At 38.1% G+C, this 22,036-nt stretch overlaps 1 protein-coding gene across 1 annotated transcript; it reads left to right on the top strand.

The window, feature by feature from the left end:
* The first annotated feature begins 591 nt into the window (after positions 1–591).
* On the top strand, positions 592–22,020 carry fxyd6 (FXYD domain containing ion transport regulator 6). The gene is made up of 9 exons (XM_084127091.1): positions 592–981; positions 13,700–13,753; positions 17,754–17,777; positions 17,887–17,922; positions 18,938–19,012; positions 19,412–19,448; positions 19,534–19,583; positions 19,674–19,712; positions 20,230–22,020. Exons 2-8 carry the CDS (start codon positions 13,705–13,707, stop codon positions 19,700–19,702), a joined length of 300 nt encoding a protein of 99 aa, XP_083983217.1. The 5' UTR covers positions 592–981; positions 13,700–13,704; the 3' UTR covers positions 19,703–19,712; positions 20,230–22,020.
* Positions 22,021–22,036: the final 16 nt, after the last annotated feature.

Raw genomic sequence — 22,036 nt, 5'->3', positions numbered from 1 at the left:
GATCCCTTGAAATATCATTTTCATTACCTTTTCTGTATAGCCAAGACTAAGTCTTAAGTCTTAAGAACACTTTCAAAAATAACTCCACTTTGAGGAATACCCCACCAAGTGGGAAATGTTATTGCAAAATCAACTTTGTCCCTGATGTTTCTCCTAAAACACCTTGTAAAATAATAATAATAATAATAATAATAATAATGGAGACAAATGTTGATATACAGTCATGCTCAAAAGTTTACATACACCTTGCAGAATCTGCAAAATGTTAATTCACGAGTTCACACTTAAATATAATTAGAAAGAGTAAAGGTTTATGCGTATTTGGCATGCTGTCCAGGGGGTGTATGTGAAAATAATTAATATTTTGCAGATACAGTTTTTTTCTTCTCAACAGACATTTTTGAGAAATCTTCTGAGTTTGAGATTACTGTGGTCTTTTTCTCAAAAAAAAAAAAAAAAAAAAAAAACCAACAAAAAAAACAGACGAGTTTGATTTGCGTTGCATTTAAACTCTGTCAACAAGAAACAACATGGATAATAATAAAGATGTATCATTAGTGATAACGTTGAAAAACAAACACCAGATCTTATTGTGGAGTCACGAGGAAAGGATATACGCACTGAAGACTTGTGTTTTATGGCGGTATAGGCCTACGCTTATAAAGTCCAGCCAACCAACGCGTGCAGTGTCTCTCATTGCGCGCGTGGCAGGGCGGGAACCGAGAGAGAGCGCGAGAGAAGAGACAAGGGACAAGCCAACAGTCCGTATATTTATATCAGAAAAACCTTGTTGGCAGCCATACAACATCAAACGCTCGTTTGGGCGGATTTTTGCCCATCCACAACTTTCCGTTACATTTCAAAACGCCAAATTACTTAACGGCTTGAGAACCCGACAGTCGCGCGGATCGTGTCTGTCAATTGGAAGCAGCGTTTGCCCCACTGTTGCCTATCCACTTACAATTAAGGAGACAAGACGAGGTAGGGTATGAAGTCACTTTTCCAACGAGGGCGTGTGCTGTTGTTTTGTAGTCTTGATGTTGCATGCTGTTTTCTCATTATAAATGTGGTATTTTGGGAATGACATGCGTAATTGCTGGCTTTTACTCCAATTGCATCATCAGTCTAAGTAATGTAAACATTTAATAAATGGACTGTGGACATTTCAACAGCCATATATGTTTTTTGAAATGTATAATACGTTTTACGCACAGCAGAAGTGAACACAGACTTCAAAAAATGAATTATTTTACGTATTATTAAATTAATGTTTGAATACACATTGCTGTACAGCGCCGTTGTTGAGGGTGTGTCCGAATTGCTTTGTGTGTTGTAGCCTCGTTAAATGACTATTTATATGACCTCTATACATCATTCATGTTATGTTTGCTGCAAATTATTATCTGAGCTATTTATTTGCATGATAATGATGAAAATGTGTTAATGTGTTTCTGTGCAACTTCTTCCTCCGAAATGAGAGGGCAAATGATGATGGCGCACGAGCGGATTCGAGATTAAATTCTGAGAGGGAAATGTATGGGGAAAAGTGGGGAAATTATATTTTAGTATGCATGCTGAAGGAAATCCACAGGTTGGGAGGGGTCCGGTGATGATGACCACGACTGAGCTCCGCGCGCACAACAGGTAGCTCGTTATCTTCGGCACTGATCGATACATTATAAACGAGAACGTAGAGTAAAAGTGCTTATTACGCGGCGCGCTCTGGAATACTTGCTTCTGATTGGTCAATGGTTAAATATTTCTTAACAATGACCTTCATGACATCTCTGCTCACAAATCAAAATAAGCATGTCAATTCATTTGGTAAGTCGTGTAATAATTCAGATAATGTACATTCACAAAACAAACCTTTTCAGAGTGATACAGTACAGTGTGATCATTATTATTTTGGAATCATGATTATCTAACTGAACATTATCCTTATTGTATCTTGTGTCCTGCATTTATACGGTTTTGATGATGTGCCATAATACCATCGTGTTTTGATTTCTAAATCATGTCTGGGCAAGGATTTGTCCTGCAGGCAGCTGCCACTTTATACGCTACATCAGATTTTCTGCCCTTTGCCAAACAGTGATAGCCATCATTTTTAGTTTCTAGGTTACCATCACTATCTCTTGCAAAACTACAGCCAGCTTTCTGTACTAATAATCTTAATCACCTGACGGATACAGTTGCCATAGCAATATTTTTGCACCCTGGTAGAGGCGCGTCTGGCAGCGCGCCAATGAAACCTTTGTTGTCATGGATACAATTTACGCTCGTTGTGGTTGATCAAAGACTTAAGGGTCTCACCTTCAATAGTCAATGATGACCTATTGTTCACAGCGAGATTGTATTCTATAAACTGAAATCCTTGATCTGTTTCAATAAATCTACAAGGCTAAATATCCTATTCGGCTGAAATATGGTAATCAGGATTAGGCTAATTATGGGTGACATTGCATATGACTGGTAGAGTATGAATCAAAAATCGAAAATACAATGCATTCAATATTGTTTTGCTGTCTTTTGTATAGGCCTACCATTTTCTGTCATCAACACCCCCGCAGGCATTTTAGGGTTTTTTTCTTCCCTGCATCACATAATTTGTAAATGGAAAAATATGCAATTTAGCTAATCACAATGGTGTCAGATATTATTTTGCATATAAAACAGGATGAGTGAAGGAAAGGGAAATAGGCACAGCATGCTAAACAGACGGCAAATACTAAAGGATATGAAATTATGATACGTAATAATGTCATATTTTTAATGGGAAAACAATGTTGAATGTAAATAAAACATTTTTTAAAAACATTTTTTAAATAAGTGCATATAACTAAACAGTTGGCCAATAAATCAGTGAACATTTTTTTTTTGTATTAGTCGCTTTAAAAATTGCTTATTTATTTATTTTTTAAATATATTAAAAAACATTACAAAAATGTATAACAATACAGCTTACATAATGCTAGGGGAGCAAGGAAAAATCAGACAGACAAATTAAGTATAAAATGTACATATAAACTAAAATATGCTACAATATATTTGGTGCAAAGCGGTGTGATGGCAACTTGAAGTATTAAAGATCCCATAACACTTAAATAATACAATAAACAAAACGATATAAAATGAAATGTAAAACACCCAACTGAAAAATAACAACACTGTTCATATATGCTCTGTCTTTAAATTCTTTGAATAATTCAATGGTCATGTGTCTACTTCTGATTGTACGTCTTCTGAACATATTGTATTATTTAAGTGTTATGTGATCTTTAATTCTTGATACTGCCATCATACCTCTTTGCACCACATATAGCACTCTATTATTGTAGCATATTTCCCACAGCAACACATTCTACCTAAAATATACTACTGATGTTAATTGGCGTGAGAAGGTTCTCTCCTATGTGGTGTTTTTAGCGGGCCTAAAGGTGCATAAAACAGCGATAATTAGATGGGGAGAGAATCTGCTCTAGTTCTGGCAGAATAAAAGCGAGTAAACACTTGCACTCCTCTTACACCTAGTCATGAGAGCTCTCAGCCGGCGACAGGCTCTGTTGATAATATTATTCGCTCTCATTCATAGAGCGAGTCATATCATTGAGGTCAGATTCTCTCAGCATCCAACATACGATCTAGTAACTACTGCTTTGCTACATGATGAAGTATTTGTATTTGATGACAAAATCAGTGCAACAAAAATAGCACAACAATTATGCACTTCACTTGTAACCTGTCGCCATATCTTTAAGATAAATTATTCTGTTCAAAATGGAACGCTCAGTGCGGGACACTGAGCAGAGTACAACTCAAAACTAAAATGTAAATAAAAAATAAAAAAAACATAATCTAATGACTCTAACCATCTATCCTTTGTAGGTAGTTGGTTGTTTGTATTTGCTGCTTGTCAGAATAGAAATCCATAATTCATATGACAGTCATTGGGAGTGAATTATGTTTCGTCTCATTCGCAAGCCATCCAAATAGAGCGACTGGCTTCCTTTTGTCCATCCAGGGAACACCGGAAATATCTGTAGTCGACAACATAGTCTGAATTGATTCTGAGGGTGATTAACATGGGTCAGCGACTGCCTGGGGAGGCATTTCTTGAAAGGATAAATGAATTGGCTGCATCAGTACTCTGCCATTTGTCTGCTGAGGAGAGGTTGTGTTTAATTAAAGCCTCGTGAAGGCATCCATGAGTTCACTAAATTACTTTATTCTTTCATTTTATTATCAGAGTATGTGCATTGTTGTTGTATTTGTGTGAAGTGGAAGCTTTATTTTCAAGAAAGAATTATTGTGCTATAAAGCTCTTTCTGATTCTGATTCTTCTGCTGACTTGTTGCTTAAATGTATAGAGCAAGGGTTCGCAAACTTGCATGCTTCATGCTTAGCCTTTAGTAACGATGTAACTTGAGAGAACCATAACGTGGAAGTCCTCATCACCAAATGAACCAAGAGAAGTGAACACACACTAAATAATGTACCAGTACACTGCTGACCAAAAATTAACAGTAAAGGTGCTTTCAGTAGTTCTGTGTATTTTGTTCTTCTTGTATTTTAAATAGCCACAATGGTGTTAGATGCTGTACTGTCATTTATTGACATAGATCAACATGATCATCAGAGAGCGGTCTACACAATTATTTCCTTGACCTCTCCATCAAAAAAGAAGCTCCCAGTCATCAAATATTTCCACCTTATGTATGTTTTTTTTTTTTGTCTTTGTCAGTCTTTCTGTCTTCAGACTTTTCTGCTTCTTCGGCCGTACAGGTATAGATTATCCCGTTGTCTCTGCTAGTAAAGCATGATAATTAGCGTCTAGGAAATTATTATAAGAGCAGTATTCATCTCATGTGAGTGCACACCACTCAGTTGTCTATTTAAAAAAAAAAAAAAAAAAAAAACGATTTATTATTGTGTACAACTTTTTCAGAAACATAAAAATATCATCAGCATTAGCGTAATTGAACTTTTAATATGCACACTTTGAAAGGCTATCAGAACACAGTAGTTTAAAGGTTTTTTTAAAATATTAGCCAAGTATGACATGGAAAAACATTTCTGTCAAACGAACCTAATCCTAATTGTATCCCTACCAATAACTACCCCATATAATCAGTGTTAAACACACAATTTGTGTGGGTGTGCAATGCATTCTTTAGTGTGATGGATATTGAAACACAATTGTAAATGTTAGTGACTGCCAACAGGATGAGAGGAATCAATCTGATCTGACAGGCATTGTCTGCTGTTTACAATATGCTAAAAGAAAATGCCCTGTTATAACACGACAAATCGTTTATAATAGCCTTTACTGATACTCCTGGTGTAGTCTGTCATATGTTTAAGTAGATCAGTGATGCTTAATGATATTAAACTGGTTAAACAGAACAGCTTAACTATGTTGTTTTTATCGTCTCATTCCAAACACTCCTGCTCCTTGTAAATTCATTAAGTTTGGTATTGTCCATTAGCTGGCAGCAGTGCCTCTGGAATGGCTGACATGCTGATAAGACTCTGAAAAAAGACCAAGATAAGGGAGCTATTTACCAAGCTATGTTGTGTTAACATTATCAAACATATAGCTAGAGCCATTTGTCTCTTGATATAATTTGGGGGGAAAAGCATGAGGTTATCCTAGATGGTATTTTTATGGTGCTACAGGGCGATTTCCCGGATGTCCATCATTTCCTCGTGGTTCTGGCTCATGTGCTCCTACTTCTGTTAGGACATCTGGTAACTTAGAGGTAGAACATCGGTAAAATGTCGACATTAGTGAGTTCAACATTATGAGATTATATTGAATGTTGTTACTCTAGACCAGGGTTCCTCAAATCCAACCCTGGAGGGCCACTGTCCTGCAGAGTTTAGCTCAAACCAGGATCAAACTCACTTACCTGCAATTTTCTAGTAACCTTGACTAGCTTGTTTAGGAATATTTGATTAGGGTTGGAACTAAACTCTGCAGGGCAGTGGCCCTCCAGGACCGGATTTGAGGAACCCTGCTCTAGACAGTCAGTCCAAACATTCATATCCTCCATATTCAGAATATTGTTCAACAAGTACAGTTTTCAGTGGTCATTCATAAATGAGGTCATTGTTTTCGGCCCAAATGAAAATTCTCAGTGTATAAGCCCTGATTTCTATCGGCTTTTAAATCCCCAGGGGTGCAGAACTTAGGTGTTCTCAAATTGCTTGTCTTCAGTTAGTCCAAAATGCTGCGGCCAGACTTATTCATAAGTGTCGCAAATATGAACACATCTCTCCGATTCTCAAATCCCTACACTGGCTGCCAGTTCAACAGAGAATAGATTTTAAAATTCTACTTTTTGTTTTTAAATCTCTACATAACTTGGCTCCTGCCTATCTCTCTAAACTTGTTCATCCTTACACTCCGTCCAGAAGCCTAAGATCCTACGACCAGGCTCTGCTGGTAGACCCCTGCGTTAGACTCAAGCGTAGAGGGGAGCGTGCATTTGCGGTGGCAGGGCCACGGCTCTGGAACACCTTGCCTCTAGAGATTAGAACAGCCCCTACCCTGTCTGTCTTCAAGTCTCTGATAAAAACCTACCTGTTTTCTTTAGCATATTGATCTCTATTCTTAGGTTGGTTTTACTATTTTATATTTGAGTCTGATACTGTTTTGCCACTCCTGTTATTCCATTCTATATTTGAGTCTGATACTGCTTTGCCACTTCTGTTTTACTATTTTATATTTGAGTCTGATACTGTTTTGCTACTCTGGTTTTAAGGTTGCTCTTAGCTTTGCTGCTTTTATTTGTGTTTTATGTGTTGTTATGCAGGTATTATTTTCTTATTATTTATCTGGTTGTTCTGTAAAGCACTTTGGTCAGCCTAGTGGCTGTTGTAAATGGGCTATATAAATAAAGTGAACTTGAACTTGAAATATAACTTTTCTTAATTATGAAACAGACGTGCTCGTATTCGCTTGCACAAAAACTGCTTCTTTTGTTGAGGCGGAAATAGATTTTGCACACACAACATTCAGGAGCACAGAAACTTGTTTTAGCTGCTGTCCCATGAATCATGAATGAACTTTGTTACTGAAAGCTAAATTACTTTTCAGCAACATGGTGATAACGTTGCTGTTTTTAAGTAGCCTAATTAAACTCACAGCTTCACTATTGTCTTTATGAGTGAGTCAGTTTGTGCAAAATGCTGATTAATACAGGGATCCAAACAAGTAATTGAATCATTCACACAAACAATTAATTTAAAGCATTCAGGAACAAAACACCATTATATGTGTTACTCCATGTTGAAATGCGACTCTGTTTGGAACTGTTTCCATTGGCGGAAAAACACGTCTTAAAACATGCCCAGGCAGCACTTAACGGCCTATCTGACTGTCACCACTGCGTTTGAAAGTTTTGCCCTCTAGACTCACCTGCTTTCTGAGGAAAGAAGGCCTCAGAACCACTCTAACTCCCGCCTCTCCATTTCTGCTGTTGCCGAGGCGCCACACAAGATGGATGCTTGGGGTGACGATTATGAGCCCGAGAGCATGGAGAGCGAGCAGACGGAATTTTCGCCCTTTCTCTCTCTCTCCTCGAGCCGCTTGCTTGTAGACGAACGCGGCTCAGACCCCATCGTTTTCGTTCGTGATGATTTGCGGCCTACTCCAGAAGCTTGCGATGTGATTTCTTTCGGTTGTGGCCCATTCGACGATGACGTTTGTCTACGTCGGCCTCTGATTCTGAGGAGCTTATAGGCGATCTGTGTGGCTCTCTCCCTCCGGCCAGCCCGATCGGGAGATGAGACCATTCCCTGTCGTAGAGGTTCCTGTAAAGCAGTTTTTCGGAGGGTGCGGCCCCGGCCACTCTTAAAGTGTACGTGGCGGCCATTTCAGCAGAGCATGTACCAATAGGAGGTGTTTCCGTTGGACGTCACCTCCTGGTTTCTCGTTTTCTACAAGAGACGAGACAGCTTAGGCCTTTCCACCCTGTACGAATTCCCTCTTGGGATTTAGCCATTGTTATGGAAGGTCTGGCAGGTCAGCCGTTCGAACCATTCTGTGTCAGAGAAGTTTTTGACTCTTAAGACACTTCTTTTGGTGGCCCTTTCCTCTTAAGAGAATAGGGAACCTGCAGGCTCTTTCTGTCAGCCCTTCCTGTATAGACTTTGCCCCGGGGCTGGTTAAAGTCTTGATGCGTCCCAGGCCAGGATACGTTCCTAAGGTCGTTTCAACTCCTTTTCGTTCCCAGCAGGTGATTTTGGAGGCTTTTTCTCATCCTGATTAGGAGACTGGGAGTGATGCACTTTGACCAGTCAGGGCAGTAAAGGTCTATGTCGACATCTCAGTCCAGTCGCATAGATCGGAGCAATTGTTTGTGTGTTTTGGTGGTAAAAACAGAGGGGCTGCTGTCACCAAACAGAGAATGTCTCATTTGGTGATTGAGGCTATCTCTGTGGCACATGAGGCGTGTGGTTTGGCCTCGCCTCTTGGTGTGCATGCCCATTCCACTAGAGACCTCTTTTTAGGGTTTTTCCTCTTTGTGAGGATGGCTCCCGGCTCCCAGGTCTTATCTGCTTGAGCGGACACTTTCCACGGTCTTCCAGCTATTCTCAGGTATGTGAAGGCGTTATGGTATAAATCGGTCCCATAGCGATATTCGCAGTGTTGAGAGACCTATGAAAGGGAACGTCTTGGTTACGTATGTAACCTTTGCTCCCTGAGTAGGGAACGAGACACTGCGATGCCGGCCTTCCCATACTTGAATAGTGCTTCCTTCGTCATGGAATCTGAGTAAATAGCGCGCAGCACACTAATATGAAGCGTGCGTGACGTATTCTTAGGGTGGTGCTAAGCGCTATGGCCAATCAAATTGGCGTGATGGTATAAGGGCTATCTCAGGGAAATTTTTCCGTTAATTTGTCAGAAACAGGTCAAGCTATTTCTAGTTCTAACATGACTTTTTCAAATTTGTAACAGTTTATCTTTTGAAAATTGCGAACTAGTGACAGATTCATTATCCGTGTAGAGTAGTTGTAAAGTTTCACATACAAGGGTCTTTGGGATGTTCCTTGGGTTTTCCTTAGATATTTGTTGAACTGTCGTTATTGTGTTACATTGCACACTAAACTGAGTTAAGTGAGTGTAGTGTGAATTAGTTCAGTATCTCGTAAATTTCAACAGTTCTTAGACCTGGCAACACCATTTTCTCAGAATGACCTGGTTCCCTTTCACAGGTTGATCATGACACCATTTTGAGATAATGATGATGATGCCCTACTTAACACCAGGGTGGCGATGGCAGGATTGGCTTTAAAGGGTAGAGAAGCAGAAGGGGCGTTTGGCATTTTTAGAATTAAAACAAGCATTTTTCTTTTCTGTGTTAAGCCATATGGCAACACGATTGAACAAATATAAATTAAAAAAATGTAGGCCTACTCTCTGACAATGACTTGAAGACTGTTTTGTCTGTGAACATTGGCCGTTTCTGTTTTTCTAATTATATTTTAGTTTCTTTTTTTGCGGCTTGTCTATTAAAGGAACAAGAATTGTCATACGCTGGAGAGATGAATAGATTTTCATAAGTTTGGAAAGCTCAATGACTGTGTTGTGATTTGGCAAATGATCTGTCCTTCTGAAAATATTGTTCCTGTGACACAATCCATTTCTTGAAACACCCAGAGAAGTATAGGATAAATGTCCTTCCTGTGGTCAAGGGCAGTTAATCTCTACCCTGTGTCATTTTCTTGCCGATGGCTCTCCAATGCTTAATGTCCTAGTAAATGACACTGCTCTGATCTGGTCCCTGAAAGCTGTCATGGGGATTGTGGGACTGCTGGCAGAACCCAGCAATGTCCTGTCCATGACATAATGAACAAATGATTTTGTCCTCCTATAACAAATGTTAGTACAGCACTCACTGACAGAAAGTCAAATCACTGAGAAAAAAGTAAAAGGAAAGACAGATAGAGACAGTAAGACAGCTCATTTTGAAGGCATTGTAGACCTTAACATGAGTATATCCATCTGTATATGTATATATGTATTATTTGAGCATGAGGCAGTTTGATAAATTTGTATGTGATTACAAGCATGTGATTAGTTCTTGCATTTTGCATGAGATACCTACACTCACCTAAAGGATTATTAGGAACACCTGTTCAATTTCTCATTAATGCAATTATCTAATCAACCAATCACATGGCAGTTGCTTCAATGCATTTAGGGGTGTGATCCTGGTCAAGACAATCTCCTGAACTCCAAACTGAATGTCGGAATGAGAAAGGTAGGGGATTTAAGCAATTTTGAGCGTGGCATGGTTGTTGGTGCCAGACGGGCCGGTCTGAGTATTTCACAATCTGCTCAGTTACTGGGATTTTCACGCACAACCATTTCTAGGGTTTACAAAGAATTGTGTGAAAAGGGAAAAACATCCAGTATGCGGCAGTCCTGTGGGCGAAAATGCCTTGTTGATGCTAGAGGTCAGAGGAGAATGGGCCGACTGATTCAAGCTGATAGAAGAGCAACTTTGGCTGAAATAACCACTCGTTACAACCGAGGTATGCAGCAAAGCATTTGTGAAGCCACAACACGCAAAACCTTGAGGCGGATGGGCTACAACAGCAGAAGACCCCACCGGGTACCACTCATCTCCACTACAAATAGGAAAAAGAGGCTACAATTTGCACAAGCTCACCTAAATTGGACAGTTGAAGACTGGAAAAATGTTGCCTGGTCTGATGAGTCTCGATTTCTGTTGAGACATTCAGATGCTAGAGTCAGAATTTGGCGTAAACAGAATGAGAACATGGATCCATCATGCCTTGTTACCACTGTGCAGGCTGGTGGTGGTGGTGTAATGGTGTGGGGGATGTTTTCTTGGCACACTTTAGGCCCCTTAGTGCCAATTGGGCATCGTTTAAATGCCACGGCCTACCTGAGCATTGTTTCTGACCATGTCCATCCCTTTATGACCACCATGTACCCATCCTCTGATGGCTACTTCCAGCGGGATAATGCACCATGTCACAAAGCTCGAATCATTTCAAATTGGTTTCTTGAACATGACAATGAGTTCACTGTACTACAATGGCCCCCACAGTCACCAGATCACCAGATATATATATTACTGTATATATACTGTATATATATATATATATATATATATATATATATATATATATATATATACTGTATTTTTTGTATATATACAAAAAGGGATACATAGCCCATGTATTTGTATCTCTATATATATATGGCTAATTAATTACAACGAATTATAATAAATTATGAATATATAGATAAGCTAGATCAGTTTTCAGAATAACATTTAACAGAATTGATTTCACATCGACTAATCTGTTCGTCAACCGAACCGATACAATCTTCTTAACTCTCAAGAAAGATTCTTCTTCTTATCAACTCTCAAGAAAGGTTATTCTTCTGTTATTCTTCTTTTCTGTTCTATTAGATTACTAACTAAAGTACCCAACAGTATAAAAGCTTGTAGCTTAAGATCACACATTTAAGAGACTTTGGTCGATGAGCAGCAGACAGAGACAATCAAGTGTCTAATGGGTTTTAATAAATGAAACTATGAATACATATGACTACACTTAATAAATACTATGACTTAAACAAATAATACATATAAACAGAAAAAACGAAAAGTAAAGAAAGAAAGAGAGCAGATCACAGAATGGCAAATATCACAAACAGTTAACTTTTGAGAGCCAGCAAAGAATCAAATCACCTTAAAGCGCAAACAATCTTAAACGCGTCTAAATATCTAAATAAATAATACTGCCATGGATATTTGGTGCTGAGGAAGAATGCGTGTGTGTGTAGATCCTCGGTGTGTCCGTGAGCTTGAAGCATGCTTCCGGAGAGCGCGTCGTTCGGGGGAAGTTTAAAGGGTTTACTTGAAAGCAAAGTTGCCATAAAATCAGGGAAAGTCTGTTTCAAGTCTGAGATAGAAATGAATGAGCACGGACGAAAGACTAAAACAAGGCAAGACCAAAACACAAGACAAAGCTAAGACTAGAGAACAAAAAGTAAGCTAGAGACCTTTGTCATCGTCCTTTAAGGAAAACTTAGTCCACACCTATTTTGGGTGAAATGACCAATAGTAGTTAGAACACTTTTAGTGGGAGAGAGTTTCTTTGTCTCCTTCTGACAGCCTAAGCATGTTTTGTGATGGTGTCATAATTGGTCGTTTTTACTCCAAAGGATGGCAAACATAGTATAATAATCGTAACCTACTATATATTTAGCAAAGGCAAACCGAGAGGTTTAATTGGGTACCAAGAAAGATAGGGCTGAAGGATACAAAAGTAGAGATCTGTCCTTACACTTGAATATAAGAACTTAGAGTTCAACTAACACAACTAAAGTCATAACCAGGCTAATATAAGGGTGGGGAACATGCATACACACAGAAATATATCATATACATTCTGGAATGACTTATGAGTTAAATGGAGAGTGTATGTATGTGTGTGTATGTATATTGGTGCGTCTCTCAGATGTCCGTCCATGCCCCATGGTCTTCGTGCCTACTGTGGGAGGAAAGTTGAGTTGACTAAGATCTTTTTGAAGCTTATGAAGGAGTTTGGAGGTGTTTCTGTTTAGCATCTGCCATGCCACTTGATCCAGACTGATCCAGGGGCAATTTGATCCAGACTCATCGGCGCTAGGCCTGTTATTTACATGAAGAAGTCCAAAAGGTTAAAAGCTTTCTGAAGCTTAGAACAAATAAGTCATTGTGATTTCACCCAGACGCTACAGTAATGTGACAAATTAAAATTGAAATCTCGTGCAAAGTGTGATTTAAAAAGTCAGTCATGCTACTAACTGTGACCTGCAGAAGTTAGTGTAAATTTAAGGGAGGCGCACAGGACCCTATATCATTTCATAAAGATGATGTCATGTCTCTGAATTTTCAAACCTATAACTACCAGGTTTGTGTATATGTATTATTGGTATTGCAGTATATGATCTATGAGGTGAATTTCAAATATGCTGCTATTTTGAAATTTTATATTCATCAAAGAATCCTGAAAAAAAATCAACATTGATTATAATTTTAGCATATAAGAATGATTTCTGAAGGATCGTGTGACCCTGAAGACTGGGTTAATGACGCTGAAAATTAATATTTGCCATCACATGAATAATTACATTTTAATTGTATTGTAATATTTCACAATACTATACGGTTTTTACTGTGTGACCAAATGCATGCACCCTTTGTAAGCCTAAGAGACTTCTTTCAAAAACATAAATAAATCGTATAGAGTCCAAACTTTTGAACATGTGTTGTTATATGTATATTTTATATGCCTTCAACCTGATACCAAATTACTCACAATGTGGTAAGACTGTGGTCATCTGGGCACCAAACACTGTTACGCAACAACTTTAGCCCAGACATAAAATGGCACACACACACACACACACCGTGTTTATTCAGTGAACTCTGAGAAAATATTTCAGAAACCACAAGATGTGTATCTGTGATTTGTGAGGCTAGGGAATCTAAATTTAACCTGATGCTGCTGTCAGGCTCTTTCAATATTGCATAGGTACAATGACTCTGAATAATGTGAGATCTTTCCAGTCTTTCTGAATGTGGTAAACCTGTAACCCACTAACACCAATTCTCACTCCATTTACTATTTCTCTCTCTCTCTTTCTCTCTTCCCATTGCAGTTGTCATGGAAACTGTTCTGGTCTTCCTTTTTTCCCTCCTAGTCTATGTGGCGGGTAAGTGCCCCCTCCATCACACTCCAGTCTCCCTGTGTCCAGTGGGATCGGAAAGAGCTGGAAGAGGATGGGTAGAAAGCCATGACATAATGAAACATTAGCACCATCCTAGAGTTCTTAACTGAGAATTTGATCAGTGACCTTTCCTATCCTGGGAGTGTGTGTTAGTTCTTCAGTAGACTGATCGAAAGCTTCATGTTTATACGTGTTTTTACATGTCTGTGAATTGCCGTCCTGCTTTTGCCAAACAAACTTAATTTGTGAAATGAGAGCATCCATTTAATCCATCTCAGTCCTCTGAGAGACTCCACCCTACCCACAATTAGGCCACATGAAACCACCAGAACATGTGCACGAGATTCATTCTCACACACACAGCTCTCTAACTGGTAAAACATTTATCCTTTATCTCTGTCAACAAACCCGCCACCCATTGCTGAGTGCACTGATGACTGTCAGACTGATTTTCATCTGGTTATCTTTCACACTGCAACCACAAGGTTCATTCCCTCTTAATTACTTTCTTTCCTTCCTTCCTCCATTTCCATTCATTAATTTCATTGTTTCTTATTTCCTTAATTTTTCCTCCCTTCTTTCATCAATTCCTTATGTCATTCCTTCACTAGGCGCGTTTCCATTACAGATTTGCGCAAAACTTTTGCGATTTTTTTTTAAATTTATTTTTATTTTTTATTTTTTTTATTTTTTTTTTTATTTTTTTTATTTTTTCTAAATGTCGACAAAAAACTATTGCGAAATGACGCCGTTTCCATTAACCGATGTTTTGTGACTAAAACATTTTAGTCTCGCCATAAGTAAATCTTATTTTTTTCCTCTCGCGATAAGGAAAATCATTCCAAAAACCATGGCAACGGACGTTGGTAGGTTTATGTACTACTGTATATCCCAGCCACTGCACTAGCCATTATTATTAATCGAAGGAGATGTATGTGTGTTTTCAAAGCATTAATGGTAAGGAACGACCCTTATTATACTTGTGAGCGGCACATATGAGGTGTTTCTGGGTGTTTCTCCTTCATTTCTGCTTCGAGGTCTTGACTGCGGCATTTATTTGAGGTTTAGAATCCATTATTCCTGTAATTATTTTGTCTTATGTGAATTTAATAAAGAATTTTGTCTCGTATTCTGTCCAAACATACCGCGTCATCTACATCAGGCGACCTGTAAATGCGAAAAAACTGTTTCCATTGCAGTTTTGTGAAATATTTCTTTCGAATTGCCTGAAAAACCACCTCATGCGAGCGTAAAATTTTTTCTGTGCGTCTGTGCGCACCAATCTTGCACTTCTATCTACTCCTCAACCAGACCACCTAGAGACTTCGGGTTTTCGGCATTATGTTAAGGAAGGTCTAATCTCGGGAACGCACAAAAAAAATCCAGGAAAAGATTTACTATCTCTTAGTGTTGTGATCCCATGAGGTGAGAAAATTGCGCTAAAACACTCACCGAGTTTTTATTACTTGTTTGCGATAAATGGAAGTTTTTGCGAAATTGACGTGTTTCCATTTTGCGCATTTTCAATTCGCAATTTCAATTTGCGCAATTTGTAGGGTAATGGAAACGCGGCTACTGTCTCTTTTTAATTGCCACTTTCTTACATTAAAAACTGTACATTTGAAAAAATGACCTTTTGACTTTTCCTGTAAATAAACTCTATCCCCTTTCAGTGAGCAGTTTTTAACTCTTTCCCCGCCTATGTTTTTGAAAAACTTTGCCAGCATTTTTGATCATTTTCACAAACGATTCATGGTCCCCAGAATATTTCATATGAGAATCTGAGTATATCAAAAGAAAGAACAGACTATCTGCTTTAGACCCTCTGCTATTCTAGCTTCATGCATTCCTTTTTATTAACAATTGAATTTGGGTAATTTTCATGAAAAAAGCAACATGTTGAGCAAAAAGCTTAGAAAAACGCATTTTTGTCAAAGACTATGGCCGGATGGCATTCAGAACGATGATCAAAACATATATGGAGTAGATCGAGTCCATCAACACCCCCAAAGTTTCACAGTCCTGTACCTCGTCCTGGGTCGACATTTCATTCAGTAACGTTAAGTAGTTTTAATTTAGACACTCTATAAAATGCTGGGTTGTTTAAACCCATCTTTGGGTCAAATATGGACAAACCCATCCGTTGGGTTCAATTTTTAAATAAAATTTTTAACCGAACGTTTGGGTTTGTCTATATTTGACCCAAAATTGGGTTAAAACAACCCAGCATTTTTTTTAGAGTGTATGCTGTTTAATGTTGATGATTGCGTTATTTTACATATGCATCTGCTTACATATGATATCACTTGTTTCTGCTGCTTCTTCGCCTGTGTTTTGATCCTGAGGTTCAGTACTATTTCAGAAGATGTGTAATAGCGCCCCTACCATAAAACAGTGAAAACGCGGAAAGCCGAAAATTTTCATCAATGGCGAGGAAGCGTTGTCTCACAAATTATGGAAATTACCATCAATGGCGAGGAAAGAGTTAAAAGAACCATGTTTTTCAACTATAAAGAACCTTTGTGCAAGGGAGAGGTTCCCTGGATGTTAAAGGTTCTTCATGGAACCAAATATGCCAATAATGAAACTTAGGTTTTAAGGTATAGGGCGTTTTAATAATCATGAGGCACAAGCAACAGCTTTCAGTGTTTTTATCGTAAAGGTGGGGTCACCTGTACCGTCACCATGCAGATTTCACAACGTGTTCACGCTGATCGTGTAGATTCGCTGCAGTGACCAGTAGAAAGCTGTTTAGTTTGAATGTAACTTCAATGTAGCTGTGCTCCATACGTAACCACAATATTGACGAGAGACAGTGGACCTTTCTTGCCCCTTCTCCGAAATTTTGCTAATGTGACTGCCGTTTGAATATTCACACATGATCTAATAATTTACCGGTAATTTTCCATCAAATGTTCAAGGGTCATTCCTTCCTAATTTTTTCCTTCATTGTCTCTTCCTTCTCTTTATTTTTTTCTTCCTTCCAGATTGTTCCTTCGTTCCTTCCATACTTCCTTCCTTAATTTTTCCTTCTTTGTTTCTTCTTTACCTTCATTATCCCCTCCTTCCCTCCATGTTTCTTTTTTATGTTTCTTTTCACTTTTCCTTCAGGTATCTCTCATGTACAGTGTATCATACATTTAGCCTTTCTGTGTCCACTTCCCCTCTCTTTTCATTGACGTTCTGTTTTGTTTTGTAAAATTCCTGAACTTGCTCTCCCCCTTTCAACTCTTATGTGAAGATAATTACAGATTATACAGCACTATACTGTACATCCCTATAAAATTATGAAATATGTTGACAGACTGAAATTTGTCAGTCGAATTAAATAATCAGCAGAACCTTTACAAAAGGGAGGCAGAGTAGTAATATCCATCCTATAAATAAGTCCACCTGTCAAATTATCCACTGCCACCTATCAGATGTCATATTAAGAGACTTTTTAATGGACTGTGGTGAAGATGCATCTGATGTCAGGCTTGTCAATATGCTTTAAGACATTATTTTAATTCATTTAAAAGCTCATTTGATGGTGATTCTGGCTAGTTTACGATCAACTACATTGTGACATAACATACAGCATAAGTTAACACAATATTAAAATTGTATTATTACAGTAAAGGCAAATCAGAAAGATGTTAATCTTTATGGATTTTCTTTCGTATCTCACAGGCATCAATTTAGTCTAATGCATTTCTTAGAGTTTAATATATACAGCAAGTTGTATTGACCCTGTCAAAAACCCTGTTATTGTGTCTGAATCTTGCACATTTATTAAGCAGTGTCATATTTTTGCCAGTATTGCATCTTAGCTTTGGGCACTCTGATCTTTCTCACAAACAAAACCCTCCACAAACAAATAACAAAATGGAACACTCTTGCTTTAGGTATTGAATGTTTTAGTGAACATAAACATGCATACTAATGATTCCTCTCTTTTTTTCTCTTTTCACATCACTAATTCTGCTCTCTGCTATGATCTCAGCTTCGTCTGACTCTGCTGCCCAAGGCAAGTTATTACTGTTTTACCAAGTGTGTGTGTGTGTGTGTGTGTATATATGTATATGATGAGACCAATGGCTTAATTTTTTGTCTAATTTCTAATTGTTTTCCATCAGATGAAAAAGAGAAGAAAATGAACCCATTTGTATACGGTAAGAATCAATACAAGAACATTTAACTTCTTTATTGCCCAGTGGTGTTGGGGAAGTTCCTTTTAAAAGTTTTACAGTATTGCATTACTCCCTAAAAAAGTAACTGATTGCGATACTTACTTTTTCTGGAAAGTAATGTGTTACAGTACTATTGCATTACTTTTTGTCACCTGGGTTGGGCTTGCTTGTTTGTTTTTTTAATAACAATAAACAAAAGTTCTATTTTTGGCAAATGTAAAGGTCACACCAAAACCGAATCTTGACATGGTAAACAAAGTAACTTGTCTAGTTATTTGAAAAAGTAACTCAGATTGTTGTTGAATTTAAAAGTAATTTGTTTTGAAAAGTAATGCGTTACTTGGAAAAAAAGTAATCTGATTATTCATCATTGGCTGCCCAGGTTTGGCCTCTTTTAGAGAGTGGCTAGAGGCAAGTCACTTCTGAGCGAGGCCACAATTACAACATCACGCCAAGAGTTAGCGTGAAGCAAAAACCTGCATTCTGAAGACATTAGAGTTAAGCTCTTTGGCCTGCAAGCTGGTGCTATGTTTGACACAAACTAAATTCAGCTTAACGCCCAGGATGGATGGTGGTAACTCAGTGGTTAAAGATACAATTAAACAAGGTAACTTAGCCCCAGATTGCTCTAGGGGTTTTCCTTGGAAAAATCTATCTATCTGTCTGTCTATCAAACTATCTGTCTGTCTATCTCTGTTTGTTTATCTATCTATCTATCTATCTATCTATCTATCTATCTATCTATCTATCTATCTATCTATCTATCTATCTATAGCTTTGTTGTTTTTCACTTTATCAGTGCATGTTTTTCCAAAGAAAAAAAAGAGTACACAAAAAAGTGTCCACAGTTTCTTACCCTTGAATATGCTGTGACACTTGAGAATATCACAAGTAAACAGGTTTGCAAACTGCAAATCACATTTTTTTCACATAAGCTTGAGTCTTTCTTGAAAGATTACTTCAAAATTAAAAAAAAATCCCTTTATTTCTTAACCAGACTATGAGAGTTTGAGGATCTGCGGTTTGGCGTTTGCTGTGGTGCTGTTCGCTCTCGGAATGCTCCTTATTCTCAGTAAGAAGCATCTTTTTTTATGTGTTATTACTCATCATCTTCATTCAGAAGCTAAATCACTCAGAAAGTACTGTAAAACAAAAGAGATCAGAGTGCAATAGCTAAACTGAGCTGCCTCACGGATATTAATAATACAGCAGTGCTTTTATTCAACTGAGCATGAGATGTTTTATCATGAAATTAGACACACGAGTATATCACTCTCAGTGACAGAAGTATAAATGAAGACACACTTACTTATCAATATTTCATGCAGGTTTCAATGATAACATTAGTATGGGATTAATATCTCTATTCCTATTCCCTATTATCCCAGTCATTATCACAAAATAAATCCCTCCAGGTTGTTTGTAAAGTTTGCCATTCCTTCATTTGTTCTAAATGGTTTGCACCCTGCAGGCCGCAGATGCCGATGCAGTCTCAAACAGAAGCCCAGGTTAGTCTCACCCAGCCTCTATGATATCTTGACAAACGTTTAACACCACCAGTTATAATTCTCTTTATACTTCATTCTGTCTCAGGGCTCCAGGAGATGAAGAAGCTCAAGCAGAGAACATCATTGTCTCCAAGGGTAAGATTTACCATCTTTTGTAATATATATTGGTCATCTTTTGATTGAACATTTTTGACTACTGTTCCTCTGTTATTCTTCTTTGTAAAGACAAGGAGACTCCTAAAGCAGAGAACTGAAACATACCAGGTACAGCAACTTTCCATATGAGTGTCATTATAGAATCAGAAATTATTCTAAAAAACATGAAAAATGTTCTAAAATAGGTTCTAAGAACATTTTGCAAATGTTCCTGTTAAGTTATGAAAAACGTTATTTCTGAATTTTCTCAGAACGTTCAAAATGACCTTTTTTTTCCAACAAGGAACCAGTATAATATGTTTTGATCAACATGACATTAGCGACTGATAATGTAGGATACAGCAGACACTTGCACATAATCAATATTATGAATGTACCAAACCAACTGCAATTTGTTCAAAAGAATGAGAAATTGATTTTATGATGTGCACAAGTGACTAGATGATGTGGAGGTTGAACAAGAAGCACCAAAGCGCCTGAGAAAAAACTGTAACTTTGAGCAAATGTTGTATTAATGTTACTGAAATTAAACTTTTTCATAACTTTGATAGAACCTCAGTTAGCCAAAGTCCTCAGAACGTTCCCTGTTAGCTGGGTATGTGATGTCTGCTTTATTTCTTCCCAGTATTGTTGAACACATAGCCGTGGCTGAATGACTTCACTGATGCTGAGGATGGTGATGAAGCTGATTCCAGACCATGGCTATGAGAGGAGAGAGAGGAGACAGGGATTTGTGGGGGAGGAGACTATAACTCGGATTTTTAATGGGCCAGTGTCTTGTATGTAGACCTCTAGTCCTGTCACGTGAACAGTAACTGTATCCGTCTTTCCGTCTGTGCCCTTTTGCGACAGTCCGTCTTGAGTGAGTTGTTTTAGCAAAACTAGCCACTTTCTGCAGATCATTCTTAACGTTCCTGGCTCCTCCCCAACTGAACTTGTGCGTGTGGTTTAAAGGAACAGTTCACCCAAAAATTTCGTTCCAAACCTGTATGCAGTTTTTTTGTTTTTTTACGTTGAACACAAAAGGAAACAAAATATTATCTATGTAGCCCTTATTATATAATGACTAAATCTAAAAAAGGACAAAAAACACCATAGTTTTAATTTTTGGATGAACTGTCTCTTTAATAATTTTGTTTTAACGTCTAATATTATATTATAGTTATAATTTTGTTTTAAACAGTTAATAACTTTTACTGTTATTGGTGGTGTGACCACTTGTTATTGTCATTTGTGTCCCACCTGCTGTGTCTTTTCTTGTAGATTGTATAGATTATAAGCAGACATGTTTAAATACACTTAAGTATTCAATATAAGTATTGATTCACATCTGATGCAGAATATATATTTGAATATACAGCGTATGCACGTGTGTTTGCCATTGGATAGATACTGTAGAGCTTATATGAATGCGTGCCTGCATTCAGGGCACCTCCTTCCGACAATCTTTCCATCATTCTACACAGATCAAGCACAAAAACAAAACAATAAAACCACTGTACCACAAGGGGCGCCACACCGCTGTCCTCAGATCAGCTGCAACACTGCCGGGCTCAACGCCCTCATTCGGACCCACAGTCTAAACATCTGCGGCCTGAGAACGAGACCGCAGGAGAAGATCACTTCACCATAGTGCCGCTAACCTGTGTCTTTTACCTTTTCATCACACGTCTTCTGTAGCTTATGCATTCTCTTTCTTAAAGGGATAGTGCAGCCAAAAATACATATTTTGCCATTGTCTACTCACCGTCATGCTGATTGAAAATGATTTTCTTTATGTAGAACACAAAAGGAGACATTTTGCAGAATGTCCATGCAGCGCTTTTCCATTCAAGAAAGTTTTAACATGAACACTGGCATATACATGCACACATGGCCCTTCAAAATGTACTCCATTTGGTATAATGTGTGTGAACACAACCATCAACACGTGCGCTAGAGAGTTTCATCCTTGTTGTGCTGACATTTCAAAGCTAAGGTGAATGTAAAGGTGATCATTTTGTAATTTGAAATCACATGACAGTGAGTAAACAATAACAGAATATTGATTATTTGGTGAACTCTCTCTTTAATATTACTCATATTTATAAACACTGTTCAATGGGACCAAAATGTCGGCGTCTAAAGAGACCAACCTTTGCATTTGTGTGCGTCTGCGTACGTGAGTGTGTTGTTCCACACATCACTTGCTGTGGTAAACACGTGCGAGTTATAAAAAAATGTAGGCTAAGTTCATAAAGAGAGAAGCGTTTCACAGAATATTAATCCCATGTAGCTGTTCAAGAACACAGTCTAACGCTACAGATGCTTCGCTATTAGAGAGGAATGTTAAACCTATTCGTCTCATATCTGTGCAGCTACTGTGTATGGCCGCTCTTTGTGCTCCGAAATAAATAAAGTCTTTGTCTGACACAGCCATCAGTGTGTAGATT

This window comes from Abramis brama, assembly GCF_963993115.1.
Source record: "Abramis brama genome assembly, chromosome: 10".
NCBI lineage: Eukaryota > Metazoa > Chordata > Actinopteri > Cypriniformes > Leuciscidae > Abramis > Abramis brama.
Note: the sequence above shows the minus strand (reverse complement) of the source record. Positions and strands in the feature narration are given on the sequence as shown.